Here is a 26,854-nt window from a genome sequence, read left to right on the forward strand (position 1 = left end):
ATAAAGGACAAGTCCAATTAGGCCAGCACAACTCAAGCCTCTGTTTGTGTCACATTGGCTTACGTCTCATTGTCCACAGCAAGTCACGTGGCCAAGGCCAGAGTTGGCGGGGCAGGGAAATATACTCGTCTCCAGGGAGAAGGGAGCAGGAGTGACAGCTTGCTGAGAGTGATTTGATGGGACACAAATCCCAAGAGACCCAGTTACCCAAACAGCTGGCCTCGCCGTGGGTGAGATCAGACCCCAAATAAAGATACTGCAGGGAGGACTGGAACCCCAGGGTCCTGACTCCTAGTCCAGATGCTCTCCCTTAGAATCATCGTGTCAGTCGCCAACCATGTTCTTATCACCTTTGGTTGCATTACATGAAGCACAGTGTCAGGAGAAGAGGAGGTGAACGTCTCACTCCATGCCTGAGCCTCGTGCTCAGTCCCGGATATAATAATTGAAGAGGGGCTTGGCGAGCGGGGGGTACATTAGAGATCAGGAGCAGGATGAAGAGCTGGTAACGGAACTGGGATGTTGAACTGGGAGAACAGAAAACTCAAAGGGATATAAGTCCACTATCTTTAGATCTCCCCAGCCTGAAGGAGCGCCAGGCTATTTTTTTTTTTTGAGGGTAAAACCAAAGCTTTTCAGAGAAGGCAGGTTTTGGTCTCTTGCAGTTGAAGCAGTTGGTGTAGTCCAGCAGGGGGAAGGGACTACTGAGAAGAGGGGAGGGTCCTGAAGAAGCAGGCTCGCCACCCACTGGGTCACTGTCCCGCCCCGAGTCATGGCAGGGCATTGACACAGGCCGTGTGCCCAAGCCACAGCCCCCCCCACCCATGCTCTTTGGTGGCTGGGATTCTGAGAGGCGGATGCCGCGGCTTGGCAACAGGCTGAGACGTCAGGGATCCATTTTCTCCAGGTTGACGAAGCCCTGACATTTGTAGTCTGATTTCTCCTGGGCTTTGTGCAGCGGGTGCTTCTTGGCCGGCGAGTCCCTCTCAAGAGCAGATGAGAGCCGCTGCCCCAGTAAATCCCTCCTCGAGGGGGTCCATGCTGGAAGGGGCTGCTCCTCATAGCAGCGGAACAGAGACTGAGCCGTGAGTTCTGTGAGATGTGGCTCTGGTTGGCAGTTGGTTTGGTCCCAGATGGATGTCACGATAAAACCTCTTCCCCGAGAAGCGGCTGGAGCACCAGGCGTGAGGTCCGGGTTGGTCCCCTGGCTCAGAGGCAGCCGTCTCTCAGGGAGGCTTCTCCCATCCTCTAAGTTTTGAGTTCCCAGGAATATAATCCTCTCCTTTCCCTGGCTTTCTCTCCTTCCAAGGATTCAGGAGAGTGTTGGTTTGTCTCCCAGGTTTCTTCTCGCTCGATCGGCACTGTACCACATGCCAGCCTCCGTTCCTTCCTTCACACCCCCTCTCCGTGCTTGTGATCCATGCCCTACCTTATCTTGGAGAAATGCAGGAGAAGCTGTGTGACCATGGGCCAGCCACCTAACCTCTCTGAACTATGGGTGCTTCACCAGGGAAATGGGGCTGTCCATGCCCTCACTTCCCTGCCTGCCCCCCCACAGTGCTCAGGTGGACAGTGTTCCGGCAATGCACCTGTCCTACCCACTCTGACCTGAGTCTCTCTTGCTGCTTCCCCACAGGGACTGCATCATGCTCTGTTGCCTGAACAGCGGCACCAGCTTCGTGGCCGGGTTTGCCATCTTCTCAGTCCTGGGCTTCATGGCATACGAGCAGGGGGTACCCATTGCCGAGGTGGCAGAGTCAGGTGAGTTTGCCGCAGGTTGGGGGTCTAAGAGGCCCCGGGGGAGATGGATGAGCAGAATGTCGGTGCGGTCTTCATCTCCTGGGTTCGGGTCCTGAGAGGCGGTTCCACCAGTCATCCACAGGCCGGGATCTCAGGGGGAAGCACCTTCACACTTCACCTCACTCCTGTAACCCAAAGCCTTCCTCGGCCGCTCATGGTGCTACGCTCAGCATAGGCCAGGCTCCTGGGGTTTCATCCTCCCATGCCCACTCTGCCCAATTTCAGTGGTCTACTCCCCTTTGGCAACATAAGTCACTCCCTCATACTGCAGGGCCTTTGCACGTGCTGCTCCCTCTGCTTGGAGAGTCTCCCTCCCTCCCCTGTTCTAGATGTAGGATCACCCCAGGTGTCATGGCCTTAAGTGTAGATGGACGTGTTTGTGTCAAACCCAGTGTGGGCAAGGTTGGGGTGCCAGTGGTGAAAACCCTTCCCTTGGTTTTCATGGTGTTTGAATTCTGAGCAGATACAGTATATATTTTTTTAAAAAATACAAAAATAGTTTTGTTTACGTGACATAGGAAGCTAGGCTCCAAACTCAGAGAAGTGCAAATAGGTTTTTCACATACAAGAATGTCCAGGGGGATGGTCTGTCAAGGGCAGCACAGGGCGTCTAGCCTCCTTGGCTTCCATCTGCTCGATGCCAGTTGTGCCCACATCCATGGTGACAACCACGCTGCCTCCCTGGTGAGCCCCAGTGCAAAGTGTGGCTACCTCTGTCTGCTGTGCACAGTCAGGGCCAGCACCCTCTGCCCACCAGGCTGGGCAGGCCAGCACCCTCTGACCACCAGGCTGGGCAGGCCAGCGAGTGTGGACTTCACAGGAGGAAGCTGTACCTGCTCGGGGTCCTCCTTTCTTGGGATTGTGTGTATCAGACATAGACATGGCCCCTGCAGAAACCAGGGGTCCAGAGCTAGACCAGAGGTTTGCAAATGAAGGCAAAGCTCTGTCACTGGGCTCCTGCTCTTTGGGTAGGAGATAGCTCACATGTAACCTCATATGATTCTTAGCTCAAAATACCATGATTAGACAGCTGCCAGAACACTCAGAGGAATGTTCCAGAACACCTATGAGGCTGAGCTAGGGAGGCAGAAAGTGCAAGACTCGTTTTATCCTGCTGTAAGCCCCATGCCCAAGATTTGCTGACCTTCCTCGAATATCCCCTAGTCTGTCTCTCTGATACTCCTCGCGGTCCAGGTGCTCTTTCCTGATATAGAGATTTTACACTGCTTATAGTTGAGTCTTACTTTGAAATCCAGACTGATCATATTCTGCCTTCTAACTGGAGTATTTGGTCCATTTTTCAATTAGTGATACAATTTGGTCCTGAAGTCTGCTTCAAAGAACACAATGTCAGAATAATAATCAGAAATGGGAAGGGACAGATGTGTAGAGGAAGTCAAAGGGATACATTGTTAACTTTAAGTCAACTCTGCTGGAGTTATAGATGTGTATTGTTAGCCCAGCTGCTTAGAAAATAATAAAACAGAGCTAAAAAAGCCAACAAATGAAATAAAACCGAGTATCACAAAATACTGAGTAGTTGAACAGAAAGCTAGAAATGCACAACAGAGTAGAAGAAAGCAAAATGAACAAACAAAAGAAGACCAGAAGGAAAACAGACACAAAAGGCTAGGTGGGAACGTAACTGCATTAGTGATTACACTAAGTGTGAATGGATCAAATATGTCAACTAAAAAGGAGAGATTGTCAGACTGGATTTTTAAAAAGTGAGATCCAATTATAAAATATCTAAAAGAGGCACATATTAAATTTAAAGACACAGAGAAATTTACCAAAAAAAAAAAAAAGGAAAAGATATACCATCCAAACAATAAGCATAGAAAACTGGCTTTGCTGTGTTTGTTTTAGAGAAAGTAGACATCAAAGTCAAAGGGTATTATTAGAGAAAAAGAGAGATGTTTCATAATAATAAAGGGAACAATTCATTGGGAAGATCTAATGATACTAAATGTGTTTATGCCAGATAACAGAGATTAATACATAAAGCTGCCAGGCATGGTGGCACACCCTGTAACTCCTGTGACTGCTCAGAAGGCTGAGGCAGGAGGATCACAAGTTTGAGGCTAGCCTCAGCAACTTAGCAAGACCCTAAGCAACTTACAGAGACCCTTTCTCAAAATAAAAAAATAAAATAAAAATGGTTGGGAATGTAGCCCAGTGTTAAAGTGCCCCTGGGTTCATTCCTCAGTACCAAAACCTGGATGGATGGATGGATGGATGAATGGATGGTAAAAACTAAAATAAATAAAGCTAAAACAGAGAGAACCAAAGGGGGAAATAGACAAATCCAAAATCATACTTAGAGATTTTAACATCCTTGTCTCACTAATGATAGAACAAGACAAATTATCAATAAAGACGTAAAATATGAACACTATCAACCACACTGACTTAGTTGACATTTACAAAAATCTGTACCCAACAACTGCAGAGTATAATTCTTTTCAAATGGACATGAAATATCCACCAAGATAGACCATGTCCTGGACCATGAAATAAGTCTCAAAATATTTCAAAAGAATGAAATCATATAGAATATATTCTCTGGCAACCACCGGGGTAAATCAGAAATCCTTAACAAAATAATATCTAGAAAGTCCCCAAATACACATTTCTAAATATTCCATGGTTCAAAGAACAAAATATTTCAAGCTTCACAGTAATGAAAACTTAACATATCGAAATTTGTGGGTTGCAGTTAAAATATAGTGAAGTTGATAGCGTTAAATATCTATATCAGAATGAAAAAAATGCTTACATTTTTTTAGAAAAAAATCTAAAGTTTGAATCTTAAGCAGGAAAGGAAATACAAATTAAACCAAAGGTAAATAGAACAAAAAAAAAATAATAAAGATAATTGAGTTAGCTTTGTGCTGCTGCAGGGGTCAAAATTCCCAGCCAGAGCAGCCGAGAGGAGGGAAAGCTCACGTTGGCTCTTGGTTTCAGAGATTTAGCCCAGGGTCAGGGGACTCCTTTGCTCTGGGCCCCAAAGTGAGGCAGAGCCTCATTAAAGGGACAGACATGATTTATAGGAAAATGATCATAGCTTCCAGGAGAGAAAAGAAGGCAAAAGGGAATGGAGAAAAAGCACCCTGCAACAAGCGGGTGGCGAAGGAAAAAGCAAGAAAGAGGTAGAGCCCCGCAAAACAGCCATGACGACAACAACAGAGAACCCTAAAATCCAGAAATAAAGAGGAGAGCTCACCCTTCCCCCACCAGCAAGACAGAAGCGTGCTGAGTCCTCGGACTTCACGGCTGAAAGAGGAGGCTGTTAAACTAGGAAGATCATCAAATACCCAGCAACCCCCAAACGGACTCGACTTCATGCATACACAGCTACCATATAAAGTCAGGAGTAGCCAGTCGGAATGGCAATCATCAAGAATACAAGCCACAATAAGTGTGGGCAAGGTTGTGGGGGGAAAGGTACGCTCATACGTTGCTGGTGGGACAGCAGATTGGTGCCACCACTCTGGAAAACAGTATGGAGATTTCTCAGAAAACCTGGAATGGAACCACAATTTGACCCAGTTATCCACTCCCTGGTTAATACCCAAAGGACTTAAAATCAGCATACTACAGTGACGCAGCCACATCAATGTTTATAGCAGTTCAATTCCCAATAACTAAGCTATGGAACCAACCTAGGTGCCCTTCAATAGATGAATGGATAAAGAAGTTGTGGTATATATTCACAATGGAATATTACTCAGCCTTTAAGAAGAATGAAACCATGGTTGTTTGCCAGTAAATGGATGGAATTGGAGACTATCATGCTAAGTGAAATAAGCCAATCCTAAAGAGCAAAAAGCTGAATATTTTCTCTAATGTTGATTCATAATAAGGGGGTGGCTGGGGAAGAATTGAGTTACTTTGGATTATACAGAGGGAAATGAGAGAGGGGAGGGCATATGGAGGTAGGAAGGATAGTTGAATCAGACATTATTGCCGTATTTGCATATATGATTCCATGACTGGTGTAATTCTACATCACGTACAACCAGAAGAATGAGCAGTTGTACTCCATTTATTTATGATGTGTCAAAAGGCATTCTACTGTCATGTATAATTAATTAGAACAAATTAAACATAAAGAAAGGAATAGAAGTTTCCCACAGATCAACAAATAACCATACCCTTCCTCTGAAGACCCAATATGAAGTAGAAAGAGATTGTAAGCAGCCCTCACATGTCTCTGTCCATTTTCTGTGGCTATCACAGAACACCTGAGATTGGGTAGTTTATAAAGAAAAGGTTTGTTTAGCTCATGGTCCGGGCACAGGGAAATTCAAGAATGGTAGCTGCTTTTGGTGAGAGCATTGTGCTGTGTCACATAGCATGGCAGATTTGGCGCCTATGCAAGAGTAGGGAGCAAGGAGGGCTGCAGAGAGGGAGGGGACAAAGGAGCCCATTCACTTTTGCCACACCCTGCTCTCAGAAAACCACTCCATTCTCAAAAGGACTAATCCCGTCTTCCAGAGAAAGACGCTAATCCCTCTCACTGACTTGATCACCTCTTAAAGACTTTGTCACCTCTTGAAGGCCCCACACCCCCAAAACCACTAACCAGATTTCAACGTGAGTTTTGTCAAGGTCAAACCTCATCCAAACCGTAGCACCAACAGACTAGACATAGTCAACTGGGAATCTGACGACGCGGAAAGCAATTGAAACCAGAAATTCCAAACTAACAAGTGATGTTGGGGGCGGAATGGGAGATGGACAGGAAGAAATGAAGAGAGTTAATTGAACTCCGGGGGGGGGGGGGGAATGAAGAAAAGAAAAGACAAAATTATCTTGAACACGAAGGGAAAAAATGACAAGGTATCCCATAGAAAATAGTCTTGAAAACTAGCGTTGAAGAAAGACAGAAAAACACCGTGGAATGTAGGCAAATAAATAATATTTATATTATCAGAGTTCCCGAAGGGGAAAAAAAGATAAAAACTCGTGGCACAGAGGTCGTGTTTAAAACTATATTCCAAGGAAATTTTTCAGACATGAAGAGCTGAGTCCACACATTGAAAGAAACTCCCTCAGATGCCAGGAAAACATTAACCCAGAATAATGAACTCTGAGGCATTCTGCTGAAGCCGTTAGCCTTGAAAGCTAAAATCCTCAAAGTCTGCAGGCAGAAGAGATCAAATAACCTGCAAAAGCAGGAGCCTGGCACCCCAAAACCGACTTACAGAGTGCATTCAAGGCAACGCTGGAGCAGCCCTTTCATCTCAGATCCCGAAAAGGAAACTTGGATCAAAGCTTTAACACCTAGCCACAATTTTATTTTCCCACTATCAAAGCCACAGAAATCCATTCTCAATGTTGAGGAATGTGGGAGCTCTGTGCCCATCAGTCCTTGAGGGAACTTGAGTAAGGGTGACTTCGAGCCAACCTCACAGTGACCAGGAAAATGTCCAACAAAAGATGCACAGTGAGGGCTTAATGGTGCTTAGTTGGGGCTGGGGTGGTGTCTCAGTGATAGAGCGCTCGCCTAGCATGCATGAGGCACTGGGTTCGATCCTCGGCACCACATAAAAACAAACTAATGCATCCACCTAAAACTAAAGATACATAAATAAATAAATATTTTTAAAATGATGCTTAATTATTCCTGGGGATGTAGCATGGTGATACAGTGTGTGCTTCATGTGCACAAGGCCCAGGCTTTCATCCCCAGCACCAATAAATAATGATAAGAAATTAAATAACACACACATGTGCATGTATGTGTGTGTGTGTGTGTCTCTAACACGAAAAGCAATGTAGAGAAGAGAGAGGAGACAAATGTAGAAATGCTGAATATTATCTGTCATAAAGTAGAAATTATCCAAAGAAATAATTTATTTATTTCTATCCATGGAAAGAAAAAGGAGAAAACGAAAAAGAAATTAAAAAAAAAAAACTCTGTTGTATAGACAACAGCTCTGTTAAAGAATATGGAAGGAAGAAACCTGGGAAAGCTGAGTAATAAAGGTTTAAATAAGAAAACAAGGGCTTAACAGCATTTTTAAAAGGTATAAGTATAAAAATAACCACTGGAACACAATCTTCCTGAATGCAAAAAAAAAAAAAAAAATTATAGATGGAAACAACACTTAAGTCATTGAAAAAATGTAACAAATACTAAAAAAATGTAAGAAGAAAAATGACTCAAAATGGGCAGTTAAGGTCAAACGTATCAATCATATCAATAAACGTGAGTAGGCTTGACTTACCTATTAAAAGGAAAAGATCTTTGACTTGACTCACAAACCTTGATCCAAGTCTGTCCTGCACAGGAGAGTCAAACCTCAAGCAAAGTTGATTCACAAAGGCTGAACGTAAAGGGCTGGACAGCAGGAGCAAAGCTCAGGTCACAGTAGGATCCACGCCCAAGGGTGTTAAGCACTACCAAGAGAAACACTTTATGTTCCAGTTTACAACACACAATGTAGTATATGCACCAAATAACACAGCGTAGCACAAGGCAGAAACTGCAGGAGGTGCAAGGAGACTTCATAGAAACAGAGAAAGCTCACCATACTAAGCACATTTATCATTAGAGAGGAAAGAATGAAAATAAACTGACTTCCCCGCTCAAAACAACACAAAAGCAAACGAGCAAAGTAAAGCACAAAAAAAAATGCACAAGAAAGCAAATAGTCGAAAGAAAAGCAGAAATTAGTGAAATAGGAATAGAATTAAAATCCTGGTTTAAAAAAAAAAATAGACAAGTCACCATTAAATCAAGGAAAAAAGGGAGGGCAGGCATGGTGACCCACACCTATAATTCCAGCAGCTTGGGAGGCTGAAGCTGGAGGATCACAAGTTCGAGGCCAGCCTCAGCAACTTAGCAAAGCCCTAAGCAACTCAGCAAGACCCTGTCTCTAAATAAAATATTAAAAAGGGCTGGGGATGTGGCGCAGTGGTCGAGTGTCCCAGAATTCAAACCCTGATACCAGAAAGAAAAAAAAAAAAGAAAGAAAATTGGGCACCAGCCTAGTACCAACCACACAGGACTGACTCCACCAGCAGCTCTCTCTCTGTCTCTCTCTCTCTTTCTTCCCAGGTCCCGGCCTGGCCTTCATCGCCTATCCAAAGGCTGTCACCATGATGCCTCTCTCCCCGCTGTGGGCCACCCTGTTCTTCATGATGCTCATCTTTCTGGGCCTGGACAGCCAGGTAAGCAGCCCAGAGGGAGAGGGGCCGGGGAGGCCAGGGGCTCTTTTTTTATTTATTTTTATTTATTGGGACCAGGAATTGAACTCAGGCACTCGACCCCTGAGCCACATCCCAGCCCTATTTTGTATTTTATTTAGAGACAGGGTGTCTCACCGAGTTATCTAGCACCTCGCTTTTTGCTGAGGCTGGCTTTGAACTTGGGATCCTCCTGCCTCAGCCTCCCAAGCCACTGGGGTTACAGGCGTGCACCACTGCGCCCTGTGGCCAGGCACTCTTCCTAGGAGCGACCTTTGGTCCCAGCCACCACCCCTCCTGGTAACACAGAGTCCCATGCGTCCCAACCAAATATCCAAGGACCCCAGAGCACAGGTGTTGGGGGTCGCCATGACACAGCCTGGGTGGCCACTTGGTTCCCTTGGCATGTGGGAGCTGTTCTGGGTGGGAGGCTATACAGGCAAGATGCCGCGTTTTAACAAGATGGCGTAGCCCCCCCCCCCCCCCGAGCCTCCTGCCCAGCCAAGCCTGTGCAGGACAGTGCCCAGGATGGCCCAGCAGATACTGCCCCCACCGTGCCTCTGTACAAGTCACTTAGCATGGTCAGTGTAGGCGTCTGTCAACCCAGCCAAGCTCAATTCTCCCCCTGAGCCGTTCCTCCTCGGAAACTGCTAAGCAGGGCTTCAGGAGCCCGGGTGCTTCGGCTGATAATCTTCTCATTGTTGCGGGCAGAAGCCTCTGAGGGATCAGGGATCAGCGCTGGCACATGACAGGACAGGCTGCCTGGCGGAGGAGGCGGGGTTGGAGCCGCTTGCCGTGTGCCTGGGCTGTGTTCTCAGTTCACTGTCACAACCACCATGTGGGCCAGGGACCCCTCTTGTTGCCCCCCCACTATACAAAAGAAACCAAGGCCCAGAGATGCCAGGTCACCGACTGGAACGTACGCCCAGGTCTGCGCCTTAGCTGCACACTCCCATGTCTCTTCCTCTCCTTCTTTGCTTAAACCCTCTTCCTTGAATCCCCTCCCTCCCGGGACCCTGGAGAAAGGGTGAGCGATGCCAGCCCTTGCTGTGGAGGCAGAGCCTGGGCTTTGGAATCGGGCAGGGCTGGATTGGAGTCCCAGTGCCAGGACTCTCAACCAGCTGTGTGGCTTTCGGATAATCACTTTACCTCTCTGTGCTTCCTCCCCTTGGCCTGCACAGTAAGGACGGAAATATCTTTCCTAAGAAGGTAGAAATGAATCATAAAGGATTTAAGACCAAGAAGTCGCTCCAAGGAAGGGGTCTGCCAACATGGTGCCCATCAGAAAAAAATTTTTTAAGTTCTTCTCCAGAAAAGGGGTCAGGCAGGAGATCTGCCCTCAGTTCTCTGAGAACCTGGGAGCAGGGGTGGGTATGGTGTTGGGATATTGAGTCTGGGTATTGACCAGGCAAGGAGTTGGCCTGCCTGATTGTGCCCAACACTTGGGATTCAGATGCTTGAATTCAGCCGTCAATGCCTGGACACTTTGGCCCAGAGATGGCAGAAACACAGGAGCTGGGTGTTGTCCTCCAACCAGCAGAGGGGCACTCGCCCACCAGAGCCAGAGGCCAGGGAACTCGCACAGCCCTGGAGATCACAGAGCCTGCCTCCAGGACAGTGACAGAGGGAGAGACCCCTGCCTTGCCCCAAGGGCCAGGACTGAGTCTCATTTAACTCATTTAACTCCAGGAAAGGGGCCAGCCATAGACCCGTGACAAGACTCTGCATGCTGAGTGACCTTGGGCAGGTTCCCTCCCCTCTCTGAGCAACTTTGCCCTTGTGTGTTAAGTGGACACGCCAGGTCCCTATTAGTGCTGGGGTAGCCCGACCCCCAGGAACAGCCTTTTTCTTGGGTTTCACACCATCACATCTCCCCCCACCCCATCCAGTTTGTGTGCGTGGAAAGCCTGGTGACCGCCGTGGTGGACATGTACCCCAAGGTCTTCCGGAGGGGCTATCGTCGGGAGCTGCTCATCCTGGCCCTGTCGGTCATCTCCTATTTTCTGGGCCTCGTGATGCTAACAGAGGTGAGTGGCACGCGTGGCCGCGTGCAAACGCCAAGTGCCTGGGCTTTGGGGCAGGCACGTCTGACGTCACGTCCCTCCTCTGGCCCTGTCTGGCTGCCGGAGCCTGGGCCGGGCTAGTACCTTCTCTGCCTCTCAGTTTCTCCTCTTCCCAGCGGGTCGAGGTGAGAACGGAAGGCAGGTTCCTGTCGGGTCGTTGCCACAGGGTCTGGCATAAGCCGCGCTTGGCTGCCAACAGAGAGGGGTGAAGCCCCAAGGGGACCCTTGGGCTTTGCCAGTACTTAAGAGCGTGGGGATGCCTGGCTCGTGGCTATGAGTAAACTGGTTGCCTTTCCTGGGTCTCCCGTTCAAAGCAGGCTATTCTAGGGGGGCTTCTGAGAATAGGCATCCGTGATATTTGGGACCTCCGGGCACTCTGTTCCAGCCTCGGTTTTGTCCGTGGCCCCGTCTTAGCCAGCTTTTTCATTGCTGTGACCAGAGTACCCCCAAGTCCAACTCTGAGGAGGCCTCCATCCGTAGATGGCCGACTCCCGTGGGCCTGGGTGAGGCAGATGGTCACGGAGGAAAGGTGTGGTGGAGGAGAGCAGCTCAGCTTGTGGCCGGGTCAGGAAGCAGAGAGAGACGGAGAAAGGGGGCTTCAGGGCAGATGCACCCTTCCAGGGCACGTCCCCAGTGACCCTACCTCCTCCAGCCACACCCACCTCCTACAGTTACCCCCCCCAGTCAGTCCATTCCGACTGGGGTGGACTGCTGAGGCCACGGCTCTCGTGATCCAATCATTTGAACCCCTGAAGAGTCCTGCATTCACAGGAGCTTTGGGGGACACCTCACGTCCAAACCAGCACAGTCCCTAGTGTTGCTCTGGCCAGGCCAGCCGGTGATTAAGGAGGGTTCTCCACGGCCCCCCAAAGACAGTCTTGAGAAACCACGCTTCTCCCCACTCCTGCAGCCATCCTGGCAGACACGTTCTAAAGTGCCTCGGAAGGGTGCAATTTGGTGTCTCTCTCCCCACATGCACAAAGGTAATTAATTTTAAAAAAAGAAAAAAAAAAGAGCGCGCTGAGAGAAAAAGGTTTTGTAAGAAAGAAAGAAGGGAACTCGGCATCAGTCAAAGCAGCTGATGTGACGCTGGGGTCAGCCTAGAAAGCCAAGCCTGTGAGCGGGTTGACTCCTCCTTGGTGAACCTCCTGTCTTCCACCTTCAGGTCACAGGCCAGCTCCTCCTGGGGATACCACTGCTTCTGCCCTTCTTCTCTGACACAGCCCCCACCCTCCAGCAGATCGCTCCTACTCAGACCAGCCTCCCTCCCACCTTGGGTCCTTAGGTCCATCCCGTGTCCTAATCCGCCCTTCACCCACCTCCCCGACCAGACCCGTGGGTCCGTGAGAACCAGAGCTGGCATCGTCCAGCTTTGTGGCCCCAGAACCAGCTCAGGCCTGGCCCCAAGCCGAGGGTGCTCAGTGGCATTATTCCAGGCTCTATTATTGCTGCTTCTCGCCATCGTCAGCTTCGTGAGCCTGACAATCAGCACCTGAGCAAGTGAGGGGACAGGGTGGCGCGGCATTTCCTGGTCCCTCTCACCTCTCCCCACACAGGGCACCCCGGGCGCTGCAGTTAGCCGAGCCTCATTAAGCACCGATTAATTACACAGAGCAGAGTCTTTTGTCGCATGCAAATGCGGGGGTTAACCCGATGCCTTGAAGAGGCCAACAGGGAGAGGGTTACCAGAAGAGCAAGCGCTGGCACGGGTGTCCCTGTCTTGGAGCGCTGCCCACCCCCAGCTGCCCCCAGTTCGCAGAGCCTCTCCCCTGCCTTGGGTCTGCCCACGGGGTGCCTCAGGACCTCCAGGGACCATCAGGAAACCTGCGCTGTAGCCAGCTGCAGTGCAGGCGCCCTGGCTTCACATGCCAACCTTCGGCCTTTGCAGGGACATATCTGTGGGCCATTGCACCAGGGAATTTCTTTAAATTGCCAAACGGACCGTGTCCGCCTCCGCCTTCATGGTAATTGCTGGCCGGATCTTCTCCCTCATTTATATACATTAAAAGCTCAGCTCCAGGCCAGCGATCTATCATCCTCTCAGGCAGTGTGGTGAGTGGGTAAGGCTCTGAGCCCTGCAGCCAGACCGCCCCTCCGAGAGCCGGCTGATCACCTGCGGGAGGGATTCTCACCTCTCTGTGCCTGAGTTTCCCCCAGTAATCACTGGGGATAACCATAGTCCCTATCTTGTAAGCACATGGGGACAGTAAGACAAGTGGATTAAGACCCAGGATGCAACTGGGCCTACAGTGGCACACACCTGTCATCCCAGCAACTCAGGAGGCTGAGGCAAGAGGATTGCAAGTTCGAGGCCAGCCTCAGCAACTTAGCAAGGTCCTAAGCAACTTAGCAAGACCCTGTCTCTAAATAAAAAAATGAAAAGGGCTGGGAATGTGGCTCAGTGGTTACATACCCCAGGGTTCAATCCGTAGTACCAAAAGATAAATTTAAAAAAGAGAGAGAAAGAGAGGAAGGAAGGAAGGAAAGAAAGGGAACAGCCAGGTACTGATGTGCATGACAGGAACGTGTTCTGAGAAGCCTGTCCTCAGGCAACTACTTTGTTCTATGGAGCATGACTACAATGTCACCAGGCAGTAGTCTTAGGAGACTGTCATTTATGCAGTTCATTAAGAAACATCATCAGGAGCTGGGGCTGTAGCTCAGTGGTAGAGCGCTTGCCTAGCATGTGTGAGGCACTGGGTTTGATCCTCAGCACCACATAAAAATCAATGAAAAAAATAAAGGCCGTCTGTCCATCCACAACTACAAAAAAAAAAAATCATCAGTTGAGGCATAGCTGTATTTGACAAATGCTTCATAAAAGGTTTCCTTGATCTCTTTGATGGTTTTGTTTTGATTTTGTTTTGGTACTAGGAAAGGAACCCAGGAGCGCTTCCCCACTGAGCCATATCCCTAGCCCTCTTTATGTTTTATTTTGAGACAGGATCTCCCTAAGTTGCTGAGGGCCTCGCTAAGTTGCTCAGGCTGGCTCTGAACTCACCGTCCTCCTTCCTCAGCCTCCTGAGCCACTGGGAAGCCAAACCCACTTCAAGCCTCAGACCTACCTCAGACCTGCCTCATCTGCACTGTAGCAGTCACAGACAGGAGACCGTAGATCAGATATGGCCCAGAGGGTTGTTTTGTGTCGCTCCTAACACATTTCTTTAAAACATGAAGAAGTCGGGCTGGGGTTGTAGCTCAGTGGAAGAGCACCTGCCTAGCATGTGTGAGCACTGGGTTCAAGTCTCAGCACCACATATAATAAATAAAATAAAGGTCCATCAATAACTAAAAAATATTTCAAAAAAACATGAAGAAGTCACCAACAAGTCAGAAAATTTCCTTGAATATCTGGCCTTCTGACGTCTCCTAAAAAATCCATAGATCTGGCATTGCAGCTACACACCCCCTCCCCAACAGTCATCACCCAGAGCTGTGTGGCCAAAGGGGCTATGTCTCTCCGGTTAGCCATGCTCCCCACCACTCCCCTATGCCCATCCTCCCATAGACTTTCAATCATCTCTAGATGATGTATCACACCTACTACAATGTCAGTACTGGGAAAGTAGTTGTTATTTAGGGAATAATGTCTGTCCGTGTTCAGTACAGATGTAGGGATTTTTTTTAAATTTTTTCCAATTATTTTAGTTCTGAGGTTTGTTGAATCTGTGGATGCTGATCCTATGGATGCAGAGGGCCAGCTATATATTACAGAGGCAGCGCATTCATCCCCTTCATCCCACAAAGATTGACTGTGCACCTACTGGGTGCCACCCTCTGGGCCAGAAACTGGGGCAGAGTTTAGGACAAGCCAGAGCCCTTGTCCCACAGACCCACACTCTGTATGATTCCGCGTGCATTTATCAGGGACCTACTGTGCACCACGCCCCATCCAAGGGCTGGAGGCAAGAGGAGGACCCGTGTGGGGGGGCAGGCCAGCAGGAGTGAGAGCTCACAGAGCAGCCAGTGCTTTTTATTTTATGACCGTGAATCCCTAACACATGCTTTGGAGGCCCAAAGAAAGAATGAGGTTAAGAGGGTTTTTTTAGAGGTGGTTGCATTTGATCTTCAAAGGAACTTGACAGGTGAAAGACTTGCTCTGTCCAAGAGGGAGTATGTTGAAGAAGGGAGGAGGACAAGTCCCAGCCCTGACTTAGGGAGCCCCCGGGTGATTTTAAACTATAGAGTGACACCGGTGGAAAGGTCCCTCAGAGAGCTGGTACACCAAAGCATTGCAGAGGGTGAGGCTGGAGTCGGGGAGGCTCTTCAGGAGGCTGTTAGCACCATCCGGGGAGTTGTGCTGAGTTTGTCCAACCTTGACTCTGATATTCCGTTCCATATTTTTGGCCCTCGGGCAGATGACAAAGGAGGGGCTGAGGCAAGATAACCCCCCCCCCACAGTCCCAGCAACCCCCAGAGGATGGGGCTTTGGGGACATCCAGGTGCAGTGTTCAGGGACAAGCCGAATCCCTACCAGTGGTAGCCGCAGAGCTGCAGAGCAGAGGGGCCCGCCCAGAGGCCAGCTGACTGACCCTGCTCTCTCACGTGTCTGTCTGGCGTCTGTCCCCACACCTGCAGGGAGGCATGTACATCTTCCAGCTGTTTGACTCCTATGCGGCCAGCGGGATGTGCCTTCTCTTCGTGGCCATCTTCGAGTGTGTCTGCATCGGCTGGGTGTATGGTGAGTCGACAGGCACCTGCGCACACTCGGGCTGCCTGTCTCGGCCCCGGTCCTGGCCAGGCTCGGGTCTCCATGGTGGTCCTTGTCTGTGTGGGCCTCTTCCTCTTTTCTCTTCTGGGACCCCTTGACCCCTTCCCACTGTGGGGGAGACCTTCCTGCTTGTACATACCTGCAGCACAGGGAGGGGCTCAGGGCCCAGGCACTGTGACCTCAGGCCAGTTCTTCCCTGAGCCTCAGTTTCCCCCCTCTGTGAAATGGAGCAGCCATGGCCCTGTCTCTGAGTAGGAGACAGTATGGGTGAAATATCCTGCGCAGTGTCTGGCCCTCGGTGACACCTGCCTCTGGTCCTTCCGTTCCCCAAACCAAACCCAAGTGCAGGCTGCCAGGCTCAGGGTCAGGTGGAGTGTGGCTGGGAGCAGCCACCTCTGCTCAGGGTCCGTCAGCTTCCGCCCTCTGCCCACGCAGGTCAGCCCCCCTCGCCATACCTGGCCTCTCCAGAGGGCTCACCTTCCTAACCTTTCTCCCAAATCTCCTTGCTGTTCTCTGGACCTGGCTGCCCAGGTCAGGAGAGCCCCCCTCCATCAGCCATCCAGAGTCCCTCCTGCCCACAGCTTATTCCAGACCGCGCCCACTGTGTCAGTCACCTTGGCACCACCGTAACGCAGCACCTGAGACAGGCTCCTTGTGAAGTGAGAGCTAAGTTCATGATGGCTCCGGGGTTCAGGAGATTCACGTTCAAGGTCGGGCGGCCCCATTGGTGAGGGCCACACAGTGTCGGGAATACGTGTCAAGGCCTCTCAATCCAAGAAGCAGAGAAAGAGAGATCAGGCAGCATCCCACGGTTCCTTTGGGAACCCCCCAGTGACCTATGGGCCTTCCATAGGCCCCACCTCCTGCAGGTCCATCCCTGCTCCCAATAGCACCGCCCTAGGAATCCAGCCTTTATATAGGTAACTTTGGGGGACATAAGACATCCAAATCCTAGCGCTTTTTGCTAGGTGTTAAGTATTCAGTAAGGTCCCTGCTGCAATTTCTGTGTCTCAGGGTCAGACAGAGTATTGCCTTTGGGGCAAGCACTTCTCCCAAGCAAGCAAACAGACACCTAACCTCTGCTGACTTTTGTACTTTGGCTGCCCATCTGCTTTATTCTGGACAGGAAGCAACCGGTTCTATGATAACATTGAAGACATGATTGGCTACCGGCCACTGTCGCTCATCAAATGGTGCTGGAAGATCGTGACCCCTGGGATCTGCGCGGTAAGAGCCCCACCTGCAGCCCCTCCAGTTACCCACCTACTGGGTTTCCCACTTTTCCACGTTGTAGCCCTTCAGCCTAGCAGAGGCTGGTACTGAGAAGGCTCATGACCCCTTTCGTCCAAGCCACCTGACACCCCGGGGAGCTGGGGTCACAGGGCCAGGCTCTGGGCATGGCAAGGCAGGACCCAGCTCTGCCACCAAATCGCAACTTAGCAAGACCCTGAGCAACTCAGCAAGACCTCTCTCTAAATAAAATATTAAAAAAGGGGCTGGGGATGTGGCTCAGTGGTTAAGGACCCCTGGGTTCCGTCCCTGGTACCAAAAAAAAAAACCAGACTCATCACTGAAAGTCTGAAGAACATCTTTGAAACTTGAAGACGTAGATAGGAAAAAATTAAAATTCCTAACTGGACAGAGGCTAGGGAAGAGACTCCTGGGAATGGGTAGGGAGCGCCTCAGCCCTGGTGACACCTCAGGATCCCTGGGAGTCTGGTACCCAGGGTCCCATTCCCTGTATGAAAGATGACTGTGGGGAGGGTCTCCAGGTCCTTCTGCCCCACAGTCACTGTGGACATAGGCAAGGGGACTTAGACCTATCTTGGGTAAGCGGGGCTGAAGACCCTCCCCGGGGACCTCTCTGTCTCTCTGCAGGGCATCTTCATCTTCTTCCTGGTCAAGTACAAGCCCCTGAAGTACAACAACGTCTACACCTACCCTGCCTGGGGCTACGGCATCGGCTGGCTCATGGCCTTGTCCTCCATGCTCTGCATCCCGCTCTGGATCTTCATCAAGCTGTGGAAGACAGAGGGCACGCTGCCCGAGGTGAGACGGGTCCGGAGCAGGGTCAGGAGGGCGCCCACGGGGGCAGAGAGGGACACAGGGAGGGCTGGTGAGCAGGAGCAGAGCCCGGCCCATCTTCAGGTCTGAGCTTCCTCCTCTGGATCACAGGCATGATGGAACCTGTCCCTACCTGTCACACAGGGAAGCCATGGCACACGTTCATCATTCCAGTTGTGTTGAGCGTGTCTCTGTGAGGCCCCCGGGGGGGGGAGCCAGGTGTGAACTCAGCCTCAGTTTCCCCATCTGTCAAGTGGAATAACAGCATATCTTAACGTATAGAGACGATGAGGATGTTGGAAGTCCACACAGGGAAAGCACAGGACCCAGCCCAGGAGTAGCCAAGTGTTAGTATTCAGTCTTCTGTTCACTCTATTCATCCTGACATTTGGGGACACCTAGTCTGTGTCACCCCCTTACTGGGCTCTCTACCTGCTGCATCTTTTGCACTCCTCAGAGCAAACCAAGGCCCTGCAGTTAACAGGTGAAGGAGATGGAGGCTCGGAGAAGTGGAGTCACTTCCTAAGATCCCACAGCCCAAAGTTAGCAGAGCAATTTTTAAAAACAGCTTAAAGTACATATCACAGAATTCATTCGTTTCAGATACACAGATAAATACACACATGCAGATGCTTATCACCTGTATACAGATGAGAAAACTAGCACACAAAGAAGTAAAACAAGTTTTTCCAGTGGGTGCACACCTGTCATCCCAGCAGCTCGGGAGGCTGATGCAGGAGGATCACAAGTTCAAAGCCAGCCTCAGAAACTTAGCAAGGTCCTAAGCAACTCAGTGAGACCCTGTCTCTAAGTAAAATACAAAATAGGGTTGGGGATGTGGCTCAGTTGTTGAGTGTCCCTAGGTTCAATCTCTAGTTAAAAAAAAAAAAAAAAAAATGAAAGAAAGAAAGCAACTTTCCAAAGAGACACGGCCTCTGAAAAATGGAGCCGGAACTAAAGTCTGTGTTCCTGAGCTTTGCTGTTTCAGCTTCTTTGACTGAACTGACTATGCTCCATTTCAGGGCCCCGTTTCTGCCCGAAGGCCACATCACACAGGGATGGCAGAAGTTGACTCTTGTCTCCTAGCTCAAGGATAGAGGGAGACAGGAGTAGGAAGTGTGTGTGCAGAAGCAAGTTCCAGCTCAAAGTCAATGTCACCCAATTCACCTGCTCACAGAGGGCCCTGGGCACACAGCCAAAAAGAGCAAGCCAGGAAGGAAGGTCCCTTTGAAACCTGCTCATTCCCAGAGCAAGTCAGGCTTCTCATTGCTTGTAAGGAATGTGGGTCAAAGGCAATTGGTTAATTCTGATCTGAGACCTAACACTTCCAGAAGGGAGCTGCCCTCGTGACTTTAAAAGTTCACCCACTGAACGCCCGCACATTGAGTGAACTTTCAGATGACCTCTTGATGTTCAGAAATGTTCTGTGCTTTCTGCTAGATCCCCAGAGATTTTTTTTTCTCAGCCCCTGGGTGTTAGAAAAGAGGGAGGGAAAGTACAGGCTGCTTTCCTGAGCTTCCTCCATCTCCCTAAACTTATACCCCTTCTGACCCAACCTGGACAACGTGACTTATGAAACAGCCAAGTCTCTGAAGGCGGTCAAACCCAGCTTCCAGGCCTCACAAACTTCTGCCCACAGACAGGAAGAATCTGGAGGGAAAGTGGGGACAACAGGACCTGCCTTGGAGAACTGCCCTGAGGGAAAATCATACTCATAGAAGTCATGTGTCAGTACTGTGGCTGGTCACCTCATCTCAGCCTCATGACAGTGCTAGACAGCCGGTGCCCTTATTTTACAGATGAGGAAACCGAGGCACGGACAGCTTAAGTTTCTTGCCCTCGTGCCGTGGTGGAACTGGGACCCAGACCCAGGCTCCTAGGTCAGAGCCTGAGCTCTAAACCCTGATCTAGGTCAAGAGCCTGACACAGTGCCTGACACACAGGAGGCCTTCCAGGAAGGGACTGTTAACCCATTTCATAGATGAGGAGAAGGTAGCTCACAGAGGTTAAGTGCAGAGGCTAAGCGGCGATTCAAACCGCAGCTCCTAGGTCCCCTCCCGTGGGTCCTGATCGTAGCTCTCAAGTCCTGATCACCTCTCGAAGGCCACGCAGTAGGCCACGGTCTTCTGCACATGCCATCATTGCTCCTTACCTAAGGCCAGGGGTAGGGAAGACCCACAGAAGCCAACACACCATTCAGATCAGATCAGTATGGCAGAGGCTGAAGCCCAGACCCCCGCAGCCCCTCTCAGACTGTTCTCCTCTCCAATCGTCTAGAAATTCCGGAAGTTGACAGTCCCCAGCGCCGATCTGAAAATGCGGGGCAAGCTTGGGGCAGGCCCACGGACGACGGTGATGGTTAATGACTGTGACGCCAAGCTCAAGGGTGACGGCACCATCGCCGCCATCACAGAAAAGGAGACGCACTTCTGAGCCACCTCCCGCCACCTCAATGCTTCTTCTCATTTCTTCTCTTCCCTCCCGTGTGTTTAAAAAAAAAAAAAAAAAAATGAATACCTGAGACACATACTTCTCCTAATGCTAGGGGCTTGCTCGTTTTGCACACAGGATGTATTAACAAGTTAACTTCCAGCTGGCCACCGTACCCTCTGGTTTAAAGCCAGAGCCCCCTGCCTCGCCCTCTCCCAGTGACCACGGAAGTATCCACCACAAGATAATACTGTACAGTGACTAGCACACCCTTCTTGCCCTCGGGTGGTTTTAATTAGTGTTTTCTAGGGATTAATGTATCATATTGTGAAACTTTTATACTTGGGCCTGTGGGCCGGTGGGATGGGGAGTGAGGCCTGGCCTCCTCTGTTGGCCTTTGAACCCACCGGTCCACATCTGCACTTGTCCCTGACCATCGGCAGCCGCCCCTCCTCCGTGCCCCCAGGGAGTGTTTTACTCTGAGCCTTCCCTTGGCCATGGACATGGGGTCTGCAGACTCAAGGTCACGTGGCAGAGAAGGACTCCTGATTTGTAGGACCCGCCCCCCCCCCCGCCCTGATCTCTTGGGCACTACCTTCCCTTCTCTGGGCTTCAGTGTCCCCATTTCCCCAGCTGGCGGGGAGGGAGCTAGAGTGGGTGACCTCTTTGCCTCACTGCCTTGCAGAGCTGCCACTGATATCAGCTTCTCCTGAAGACCCACGGGCCACCTCTGCCCTCCCTGCTGGACCCCCATTCCCACCTGCTTCTTTACAATCGGATGTATCATGGGACAATGTGGTGGCCATGTGTGTTTCCCCAAAACTCTGTTTGATCTCATCCCTGTTCCTAGAGACGGGCGGGGCTTCCTCCCATCTGGGCCTCCCCGTCTCCAGGCCCTCTGCTCTCCCCCTGAGTTCTGTCCCTCCATCCCAAGCAGGGCTGTCTGGATTGGCCATGGGGACTGGTCTCCGGGGTCAGGAGGCAGCATTTTTTTCTCCTTGCAGCTGCCCCAGCCAAGATCTGCAGCCTCCCAGTGAGGCCCGGAGCCGGGTTTCAGTCTGAGCCCCTCTGTGTGCCCAGGGCCACTTCTTCTCCTTCTTGCTGCCCCTGTGCTCACCCTCTTGACTGTGCTGGAGGATCTTGTGTGGCGGCTTCTTCCACACACTTTATTCGGGGGCTATCCCATCTGCCCTCTGTCTTTATCCCCTGCTAAAGAGGAGAATCGGCCATTCCTACTGGCTGTTCCTCTGTGTGATCCTGGGGTCTTCAGGGGAGGCTGGTACTGCACCCTCCCAGCCTGGCTTCTGGCCTTCCTGGCTGGTACCCCCCTTCCCTGTTCATCGGCTGCTGGAGGTCGGGAAGGTGAATTCTTTTTCCTTTCCAAACTGAAGCTGCATTTTCCTACAGGGGACCCATGTGTTGGATTCACCCCCAAAGTTTCCAAACTGCCAGGTTCTCTGCTCTGACCAGCCCCCATCTAAAACTGGAAATTTGCTCAGAAGGATGCCCAGCTCCCACTCTGGGCAGGTTGGGGCACCTTGTTCTGGAGCCCCCTCTTGGGCACACAGCTCAGGCCTGCCCATTCATTGGTGGAAAGTCCAGTGTCCTCCTCATGGGAAAGCCAGTGTCACCCTGAGCTGTCTGGCCCAGTGGACCCGGGAAGATGGCCTGCGTGTGTTGGTCCCCAGCTGCTGTCCTCCCGGCAGTCAGGGAGGGGGCTTCCCAATGCTGCTACTGTGTCCTCCACCACCAACTCCCTCACGGACCGACCGATAGATCTCTGAGGTCTCGTCTTTACGGACACACACGTGGTACATCTGGCACTTAACACTTGACACTTAACACTACTCATCGGGCAGGGTGGAGGGAGGCCGTGGGTGTGGGAGTTTTTATTTCTTTTTTTTTTTTTCTTTTCTTTTTTTCTTTTTTTTTTTTTTTTTTGTAATTTCCTACTAGTGTGTTTGGGTAACTTTAGGGGGGTGGGGCGGGCAGCGTGGGGGTGGGGGGAACACATCATTGTGATGACATTTTTGATATTCATTAGAAACAATACATCCTTTCTGAGATATTTACAGTATTATTAAAAAATGTAAAAGGTTGTACTGTTTTGCATAATGAACGTTTTTACTGGGGATCCAAAGGGCACAAGACTGCTTACTCATTTTTAAAAATTAAAGAAATGAACTACCACATTCTTGTTCCCGGCAGGGTGATATTCTTTGAGTTTTTTCTTGTTGTTGCTTTGTTGTTGTTGAGGGGATCGTTGTTTTACTCCCATGATATGCCTGCCAAACCATCTTGGTTCCATGTTTGGAGTTTATGGTCAGCATTGCCAATTGGAAACAACTGGAGCTGCCATTTCTTTCCGTTCACTGTTGATGTGGCACAGTGTGGCCACTTGGTAGCCGCAGGTTTTCCTCCATTTGCCCACACGAGCTTGTAGGTGGCTGGTAAAGCTCTGTATCCACACTGGCTATATCCTGAAGGAACAGTTCCCAAGCTCCAACAATGTTTCTAATATTGCTTAGAACTTAGACGAAAATCTCTAAATTTCTATCTGACATTTCCAAACGTCCGCTCAAGACCACAGAGCACATCTTGTCCTGCCAGTCCACAGTACAATCAACTCATCTCACAGTGTCTGCTCATTGCTATCCCTCAATTTTTTTTTTCTTCCAGTCCTGATCTCAGTGTTTACTTGTTTACCCTGTTGTGGTCTCTCACGTCTCTGAGGTGGTGATACCCGCTCACAGAGAAAGCATCCCACTGATGACATACACAGAGGGTCCCTGAGGACCTCGTAATTTCTTAGAGCTACAGGGATTGGTACAATCATCTGTTCCCTGCCACCTTCCCTCCCTGAGTCTGAAACACACATGTATGGGCAGCAAGACAAGAAGAGATTGAATCACAGAAATGTGGGTCTGTCTCCTTTCCAGGAAACCTGATTGGTAGGTCTTGAGTCTACAGAATTGGTAACATGAGAAATTAATTTACACCTCACATCTAAACCATAACAAGTTCTGATGACTGAGGGCAGGAGATGGATGTTTCAGCTCAAGCTGAGAGAACAAGTTCACCCATTCTCCACCTTTCTCTTCTACCTGGGCCTTTCACAGAACAGATGTTGCCTGCCACCCACATTGGCAAGGGCCGTCTTTTTTACTTGGTTCAAAGATGCAAATGAGCATCCCTTCAAGAATCACCCTTGCAGACACACCCAGAGGCAATGTTTTACTAGCTATCTGGGCATCCCTTAGCCCAGTCAAGTTGGTGTCGAACGACCGTCACACACCACTTTGGGGAGCCTCTGAGTGCCACCCCAACTATCACTAGGGATGGATCATCAAGGCCATGGAAAAGCTACAGATGGTGGTGAAGACCTTGCAAGAAGCCCTGAGGGTCTTGAGCAGCTTCAAAATCCTTTGGTCCCACAGGGTACCTCTTGAAGCCTCCATAATTTCTCAGAAATGATAGAAGTCCACTGGAACTTGCTGAGAGGGACAAGGGGATATATGAGACCAGTGAGAGGCATTGAGGACAGAAGGTACCACCAGAGCCCCTGGAGACCTGAAAGATGTCACAAGGTCCTGGGAAGCCAGTAGAATCATGGAGCCATCAGTGAGTGATGGAAGTGTTTGGGAGTTATGAGGGCCGAGGGACAGGAGTTGAAAGGGGCTGTTGAAAGAAAGGGAGAATCACTGGGGAGTTTTTAGGAGCTGTGGGGGGCCTTCAGGGTCCTTAGTCACTATTGAAAGTCATTACAGCCCTCTCTCTCTCTCTCCCCCCCCCCCCCCAGTTAGAGGGTAGAGAGAGGGGACAGAAAACTGTAGCATCAAAGAAGAATCAATTATTGATCAATTAAAGGATGATTTACCTGGGACAAAGCCAGGCATTTCCCATAAGCCTCAAAACAACCTCAACTGTGGTTTGTTCCCATTTTAAAGTAGCATAAAACAACTCGGAGAGACAGGAGGGGGAGGAGCTCTTTGAAGCCAGGCAATTCAACCCAGAGCCCTTCAGTTTTTTTTTTCCTTTATTTATTTTTTATTTTCTTTCATACCAGGCTTGGCCCCAGCAGCTATGGCAGGGAATGGTCAACCCAGAGCCTCTCCTAATCCTTGCCTTCCCGCCCAGAGTCCTGGGCACAGACAGACAGGTTGCAGAAGACTGGCCACCAGGTGGCGCAATTGCTAAACCCAGACTGGTGAGGTCCAAATGGAAACAAGGACCCTCCCAAGAGACAAAGGGTGCAGAGGTCCCACCTGGGTGCCCCAGTGAGGGACAGAAGGCTGCCTTTGACAAAAGGGTGTAAATCATTCTCATAAAGCCCTGCCCCTACCCCAACAGCCAGACACACCTGGGTTCAGTTCTGAACTCTACCTCCTGGCTGTTTGACCTTGGGCCAATGACTTTACCTCTCTGGTTTCAGTTTCCTCATCTATACAAATGGACAGAATCAGCCTGTTTTGGTCAGCTTTTTTGCAGTGATGACCAAAAGACCTGATAAGAACAATTTGGAAGGAGGAAAAATATATTTGGGGGCTCAGGGTTTCAGAGGTCTCAGTTCATAGACAATTTTTTTTTAAGAAAGAGAGAGAGAATTTTAATATTTATTTTTTAGTTTTCGGCAGACACAACATCTTTGTTTGTATGTGGTGCTGAGGATCGAACCCAGGCCGCACGCATGCCAGGCGAGCGAGCTACCGCTTGAGCCACATCCCCAGCCCCAGTTTGCTGACAGTATGCACCCAAGTGTCTGACACATAAGAAGAATGGGATCTCACTAAGTTGCTCAATCCTCACTAAATTGCTGAGGCTGGCCTCGAACCTGTGATCCTCCTCCCTTAGCCTCCTGAGCCACTGGGATGACAGGTGTGCACCCGGCTTTTACTAATTATTTTTTAAATGAAGAATATTGATTTTTACCTTCGAAAAAAACAAAATCAATGAAGCTGTTTTTAAAAATCCTCTCTCTCGGCCACCGAGAGGTTGGTCCCAAGTGAAGACTCTGAGGGGAAGGAAAAATGATTCTCTTAGGGTTAAAAGAAAGTGGTGAGCAGGCGTGGGCAAGAGCAAAGCCTTGTGGACTCTCCTCCAGTCCTGGGCTCTGGCCTCCCCTGGACAGCACATGAAGCAGCACCCCTCCTCTGGGCCACGTAACTCTTCATGACATCCACAGGCATTTTCTGGGCTTTTAGCTTTTGATTTGCCACAGCTGCTGGAGAGGGAAAGCAGTGTATCATTTGCCAACAGCTGACACTATGCGTGGTCCTGATTCCCTTTAGTCTCATTTGTGCATGAGGCTAGTTCTCCCTGCAGACACCCGTGGAGGGAGCTGGGATTGGCAGCCCAATGGACAGATGAGGAAACTGAGGCACGTGCTTGCACCTCTCACTGCCTTCTGGATATTTCCTCTTGAATGTTCCTTTGGGCATCTCAAACTCCATTTTCCCAGCGGAATTCATCTCCTCCACCTCCACCCCCAGCTGGTCTGTCACTCCCCATCTCAATAAATACCACCGCCATCCGACCACATATTAGTGACGCATCCACCCTGCCCTAATGGAGCCTGCATGCTAGTCAGTGGAGACAGGATAATGAACATCTAAAAACGTAGACATACACAATGTGGCAGAAGCTGATAAATAAAAAGAGAAGAAGCCTTGCCTTATGTTAGCCCAGAACAGTGTCTCTTAGGACCTGTGGAGTGACCTTGGATAGACCCCTACCTCTCTGAACCTTCATCCCCTCCCCTGCAAAATAGAATCCACCTCTGACTCAAAAAAAAAAAAAAGATAATATTAATAATAAAGAAAAGAAAAAGCAGCTGACTGTGCGCTCAGCACATAGTAGGTGCTCAGCCAAGGTGCTAGTTTGGATCTCACCCCAGAGGCAGCTGGACGCATTGCTCCAGTGCCCCGCTTCCCAGCCAGGGCAGCTGCAGGCCCCAGGGATGGGGTGTTTTGATCTCCAAGCCGCAGTGGGCTCCGCAGAGCTCGGCAGAGTCGGACAAAGAGCTGTTGTTCCCGCAGATCTAAAATTGCCTCCCCCTGATTGCTGCTATACAAACCCGGGCTGCGGCTCGCTTCCCCATCCAGTTGGGTCTATTTCAAGAACACGCTGATTAGCGCTGATTGCGCTTTGATTAGGTGGCAAGCGCACCACTCCGCCCCCTCCCCAGGCTCCCTGGGGAGCGCATGCTCCTGCGCTCCCTCCCCCACCCCGGGGGCCACCATCCAGGCCTGGGGTGCAACACACCCGGATGGGGTCCTCATTCTGCCTCCACCACCACCACGTCGGACTTGGGACCTCCCTCTCCCTTCTCCCAAATCTCTCTTCCGAATACAAAAAATGAGGGACAAAAGATCTAGAAAAGGGTGGCTTTCATGGTGGGCTTAGGGACCCTGCGCTGGGTCATTGAAACGATTCTTCCAAACGCCCCCATCTCGCACACACTTGGGCACACCTAAGCACCCACATAGAGACACGCACGCAGATACCGTCCTCGGGCCTCGCCCTTGGTAGGGATGGATGGAGCTTTAATATGCAGACCTTCCCTTAAGCAGCCTGTGACACTGACCTTGGG

At 50.2% G+C, this 26,854-nt stretch overlaps 1 protein-coding gene across 1 annotated transcript in view; it reads left to right on the forward strand.

Moving 5' to 3' along the window:
- The window catches only part of Slc6a11 (solute carrier family 6 member 11), a 125,067-nt gene extending 104,799 nt beyond the window's left edge, over positions 1-20,268 (forward strand). Inside the window, exons 8-14 of the mRNA XM_027931918.2 lie at positions 1,637-1,761; positions 8,870-8,982; positions 10,887-11,024; positions 15,639-15,741; positions 16,898-16,998; positions 17,650-17,820; positions 20,113-20,268. Of these exons, the coding sequence (XP_027787719.1) occupies positions 1,637-1,761; positions 8,870-8,982; positions 10,887-11,024; positions 15,639-15,741; positions 16,898-16,998; positions 17,650-17,820; positions 20,113-20,268 (907 nt within the window). The remainder of the gene's footprint in view (positions 1-1,636; positions 1,762-8,869; positions 8,983-10,886; positions 11,025-15,638; positions 15,742-16,897; positions 16,999-17,649; positions 17,821-20,112) is intronic.
- The last annotated feature ends 6,586 nt before the right edge of the window (positions 20,269-26,854 follow it).

The sequence above is a fragment of the Marmota flaviventris genome, chromosome 20, assembly GCF_047511675.1.
Source record: "Marmota flaviventris isolate mMarFla1 chromosome 20, mMarFla1.hap1, whole genome shotgun sequence".
NCBI classification, from domain to species: domain Eukaryota; kingdom Metazoa; phylum Chordata; class Mammalia; order Rodentia; family Sciuridae; genus Marmota; species Marmota flaviventris.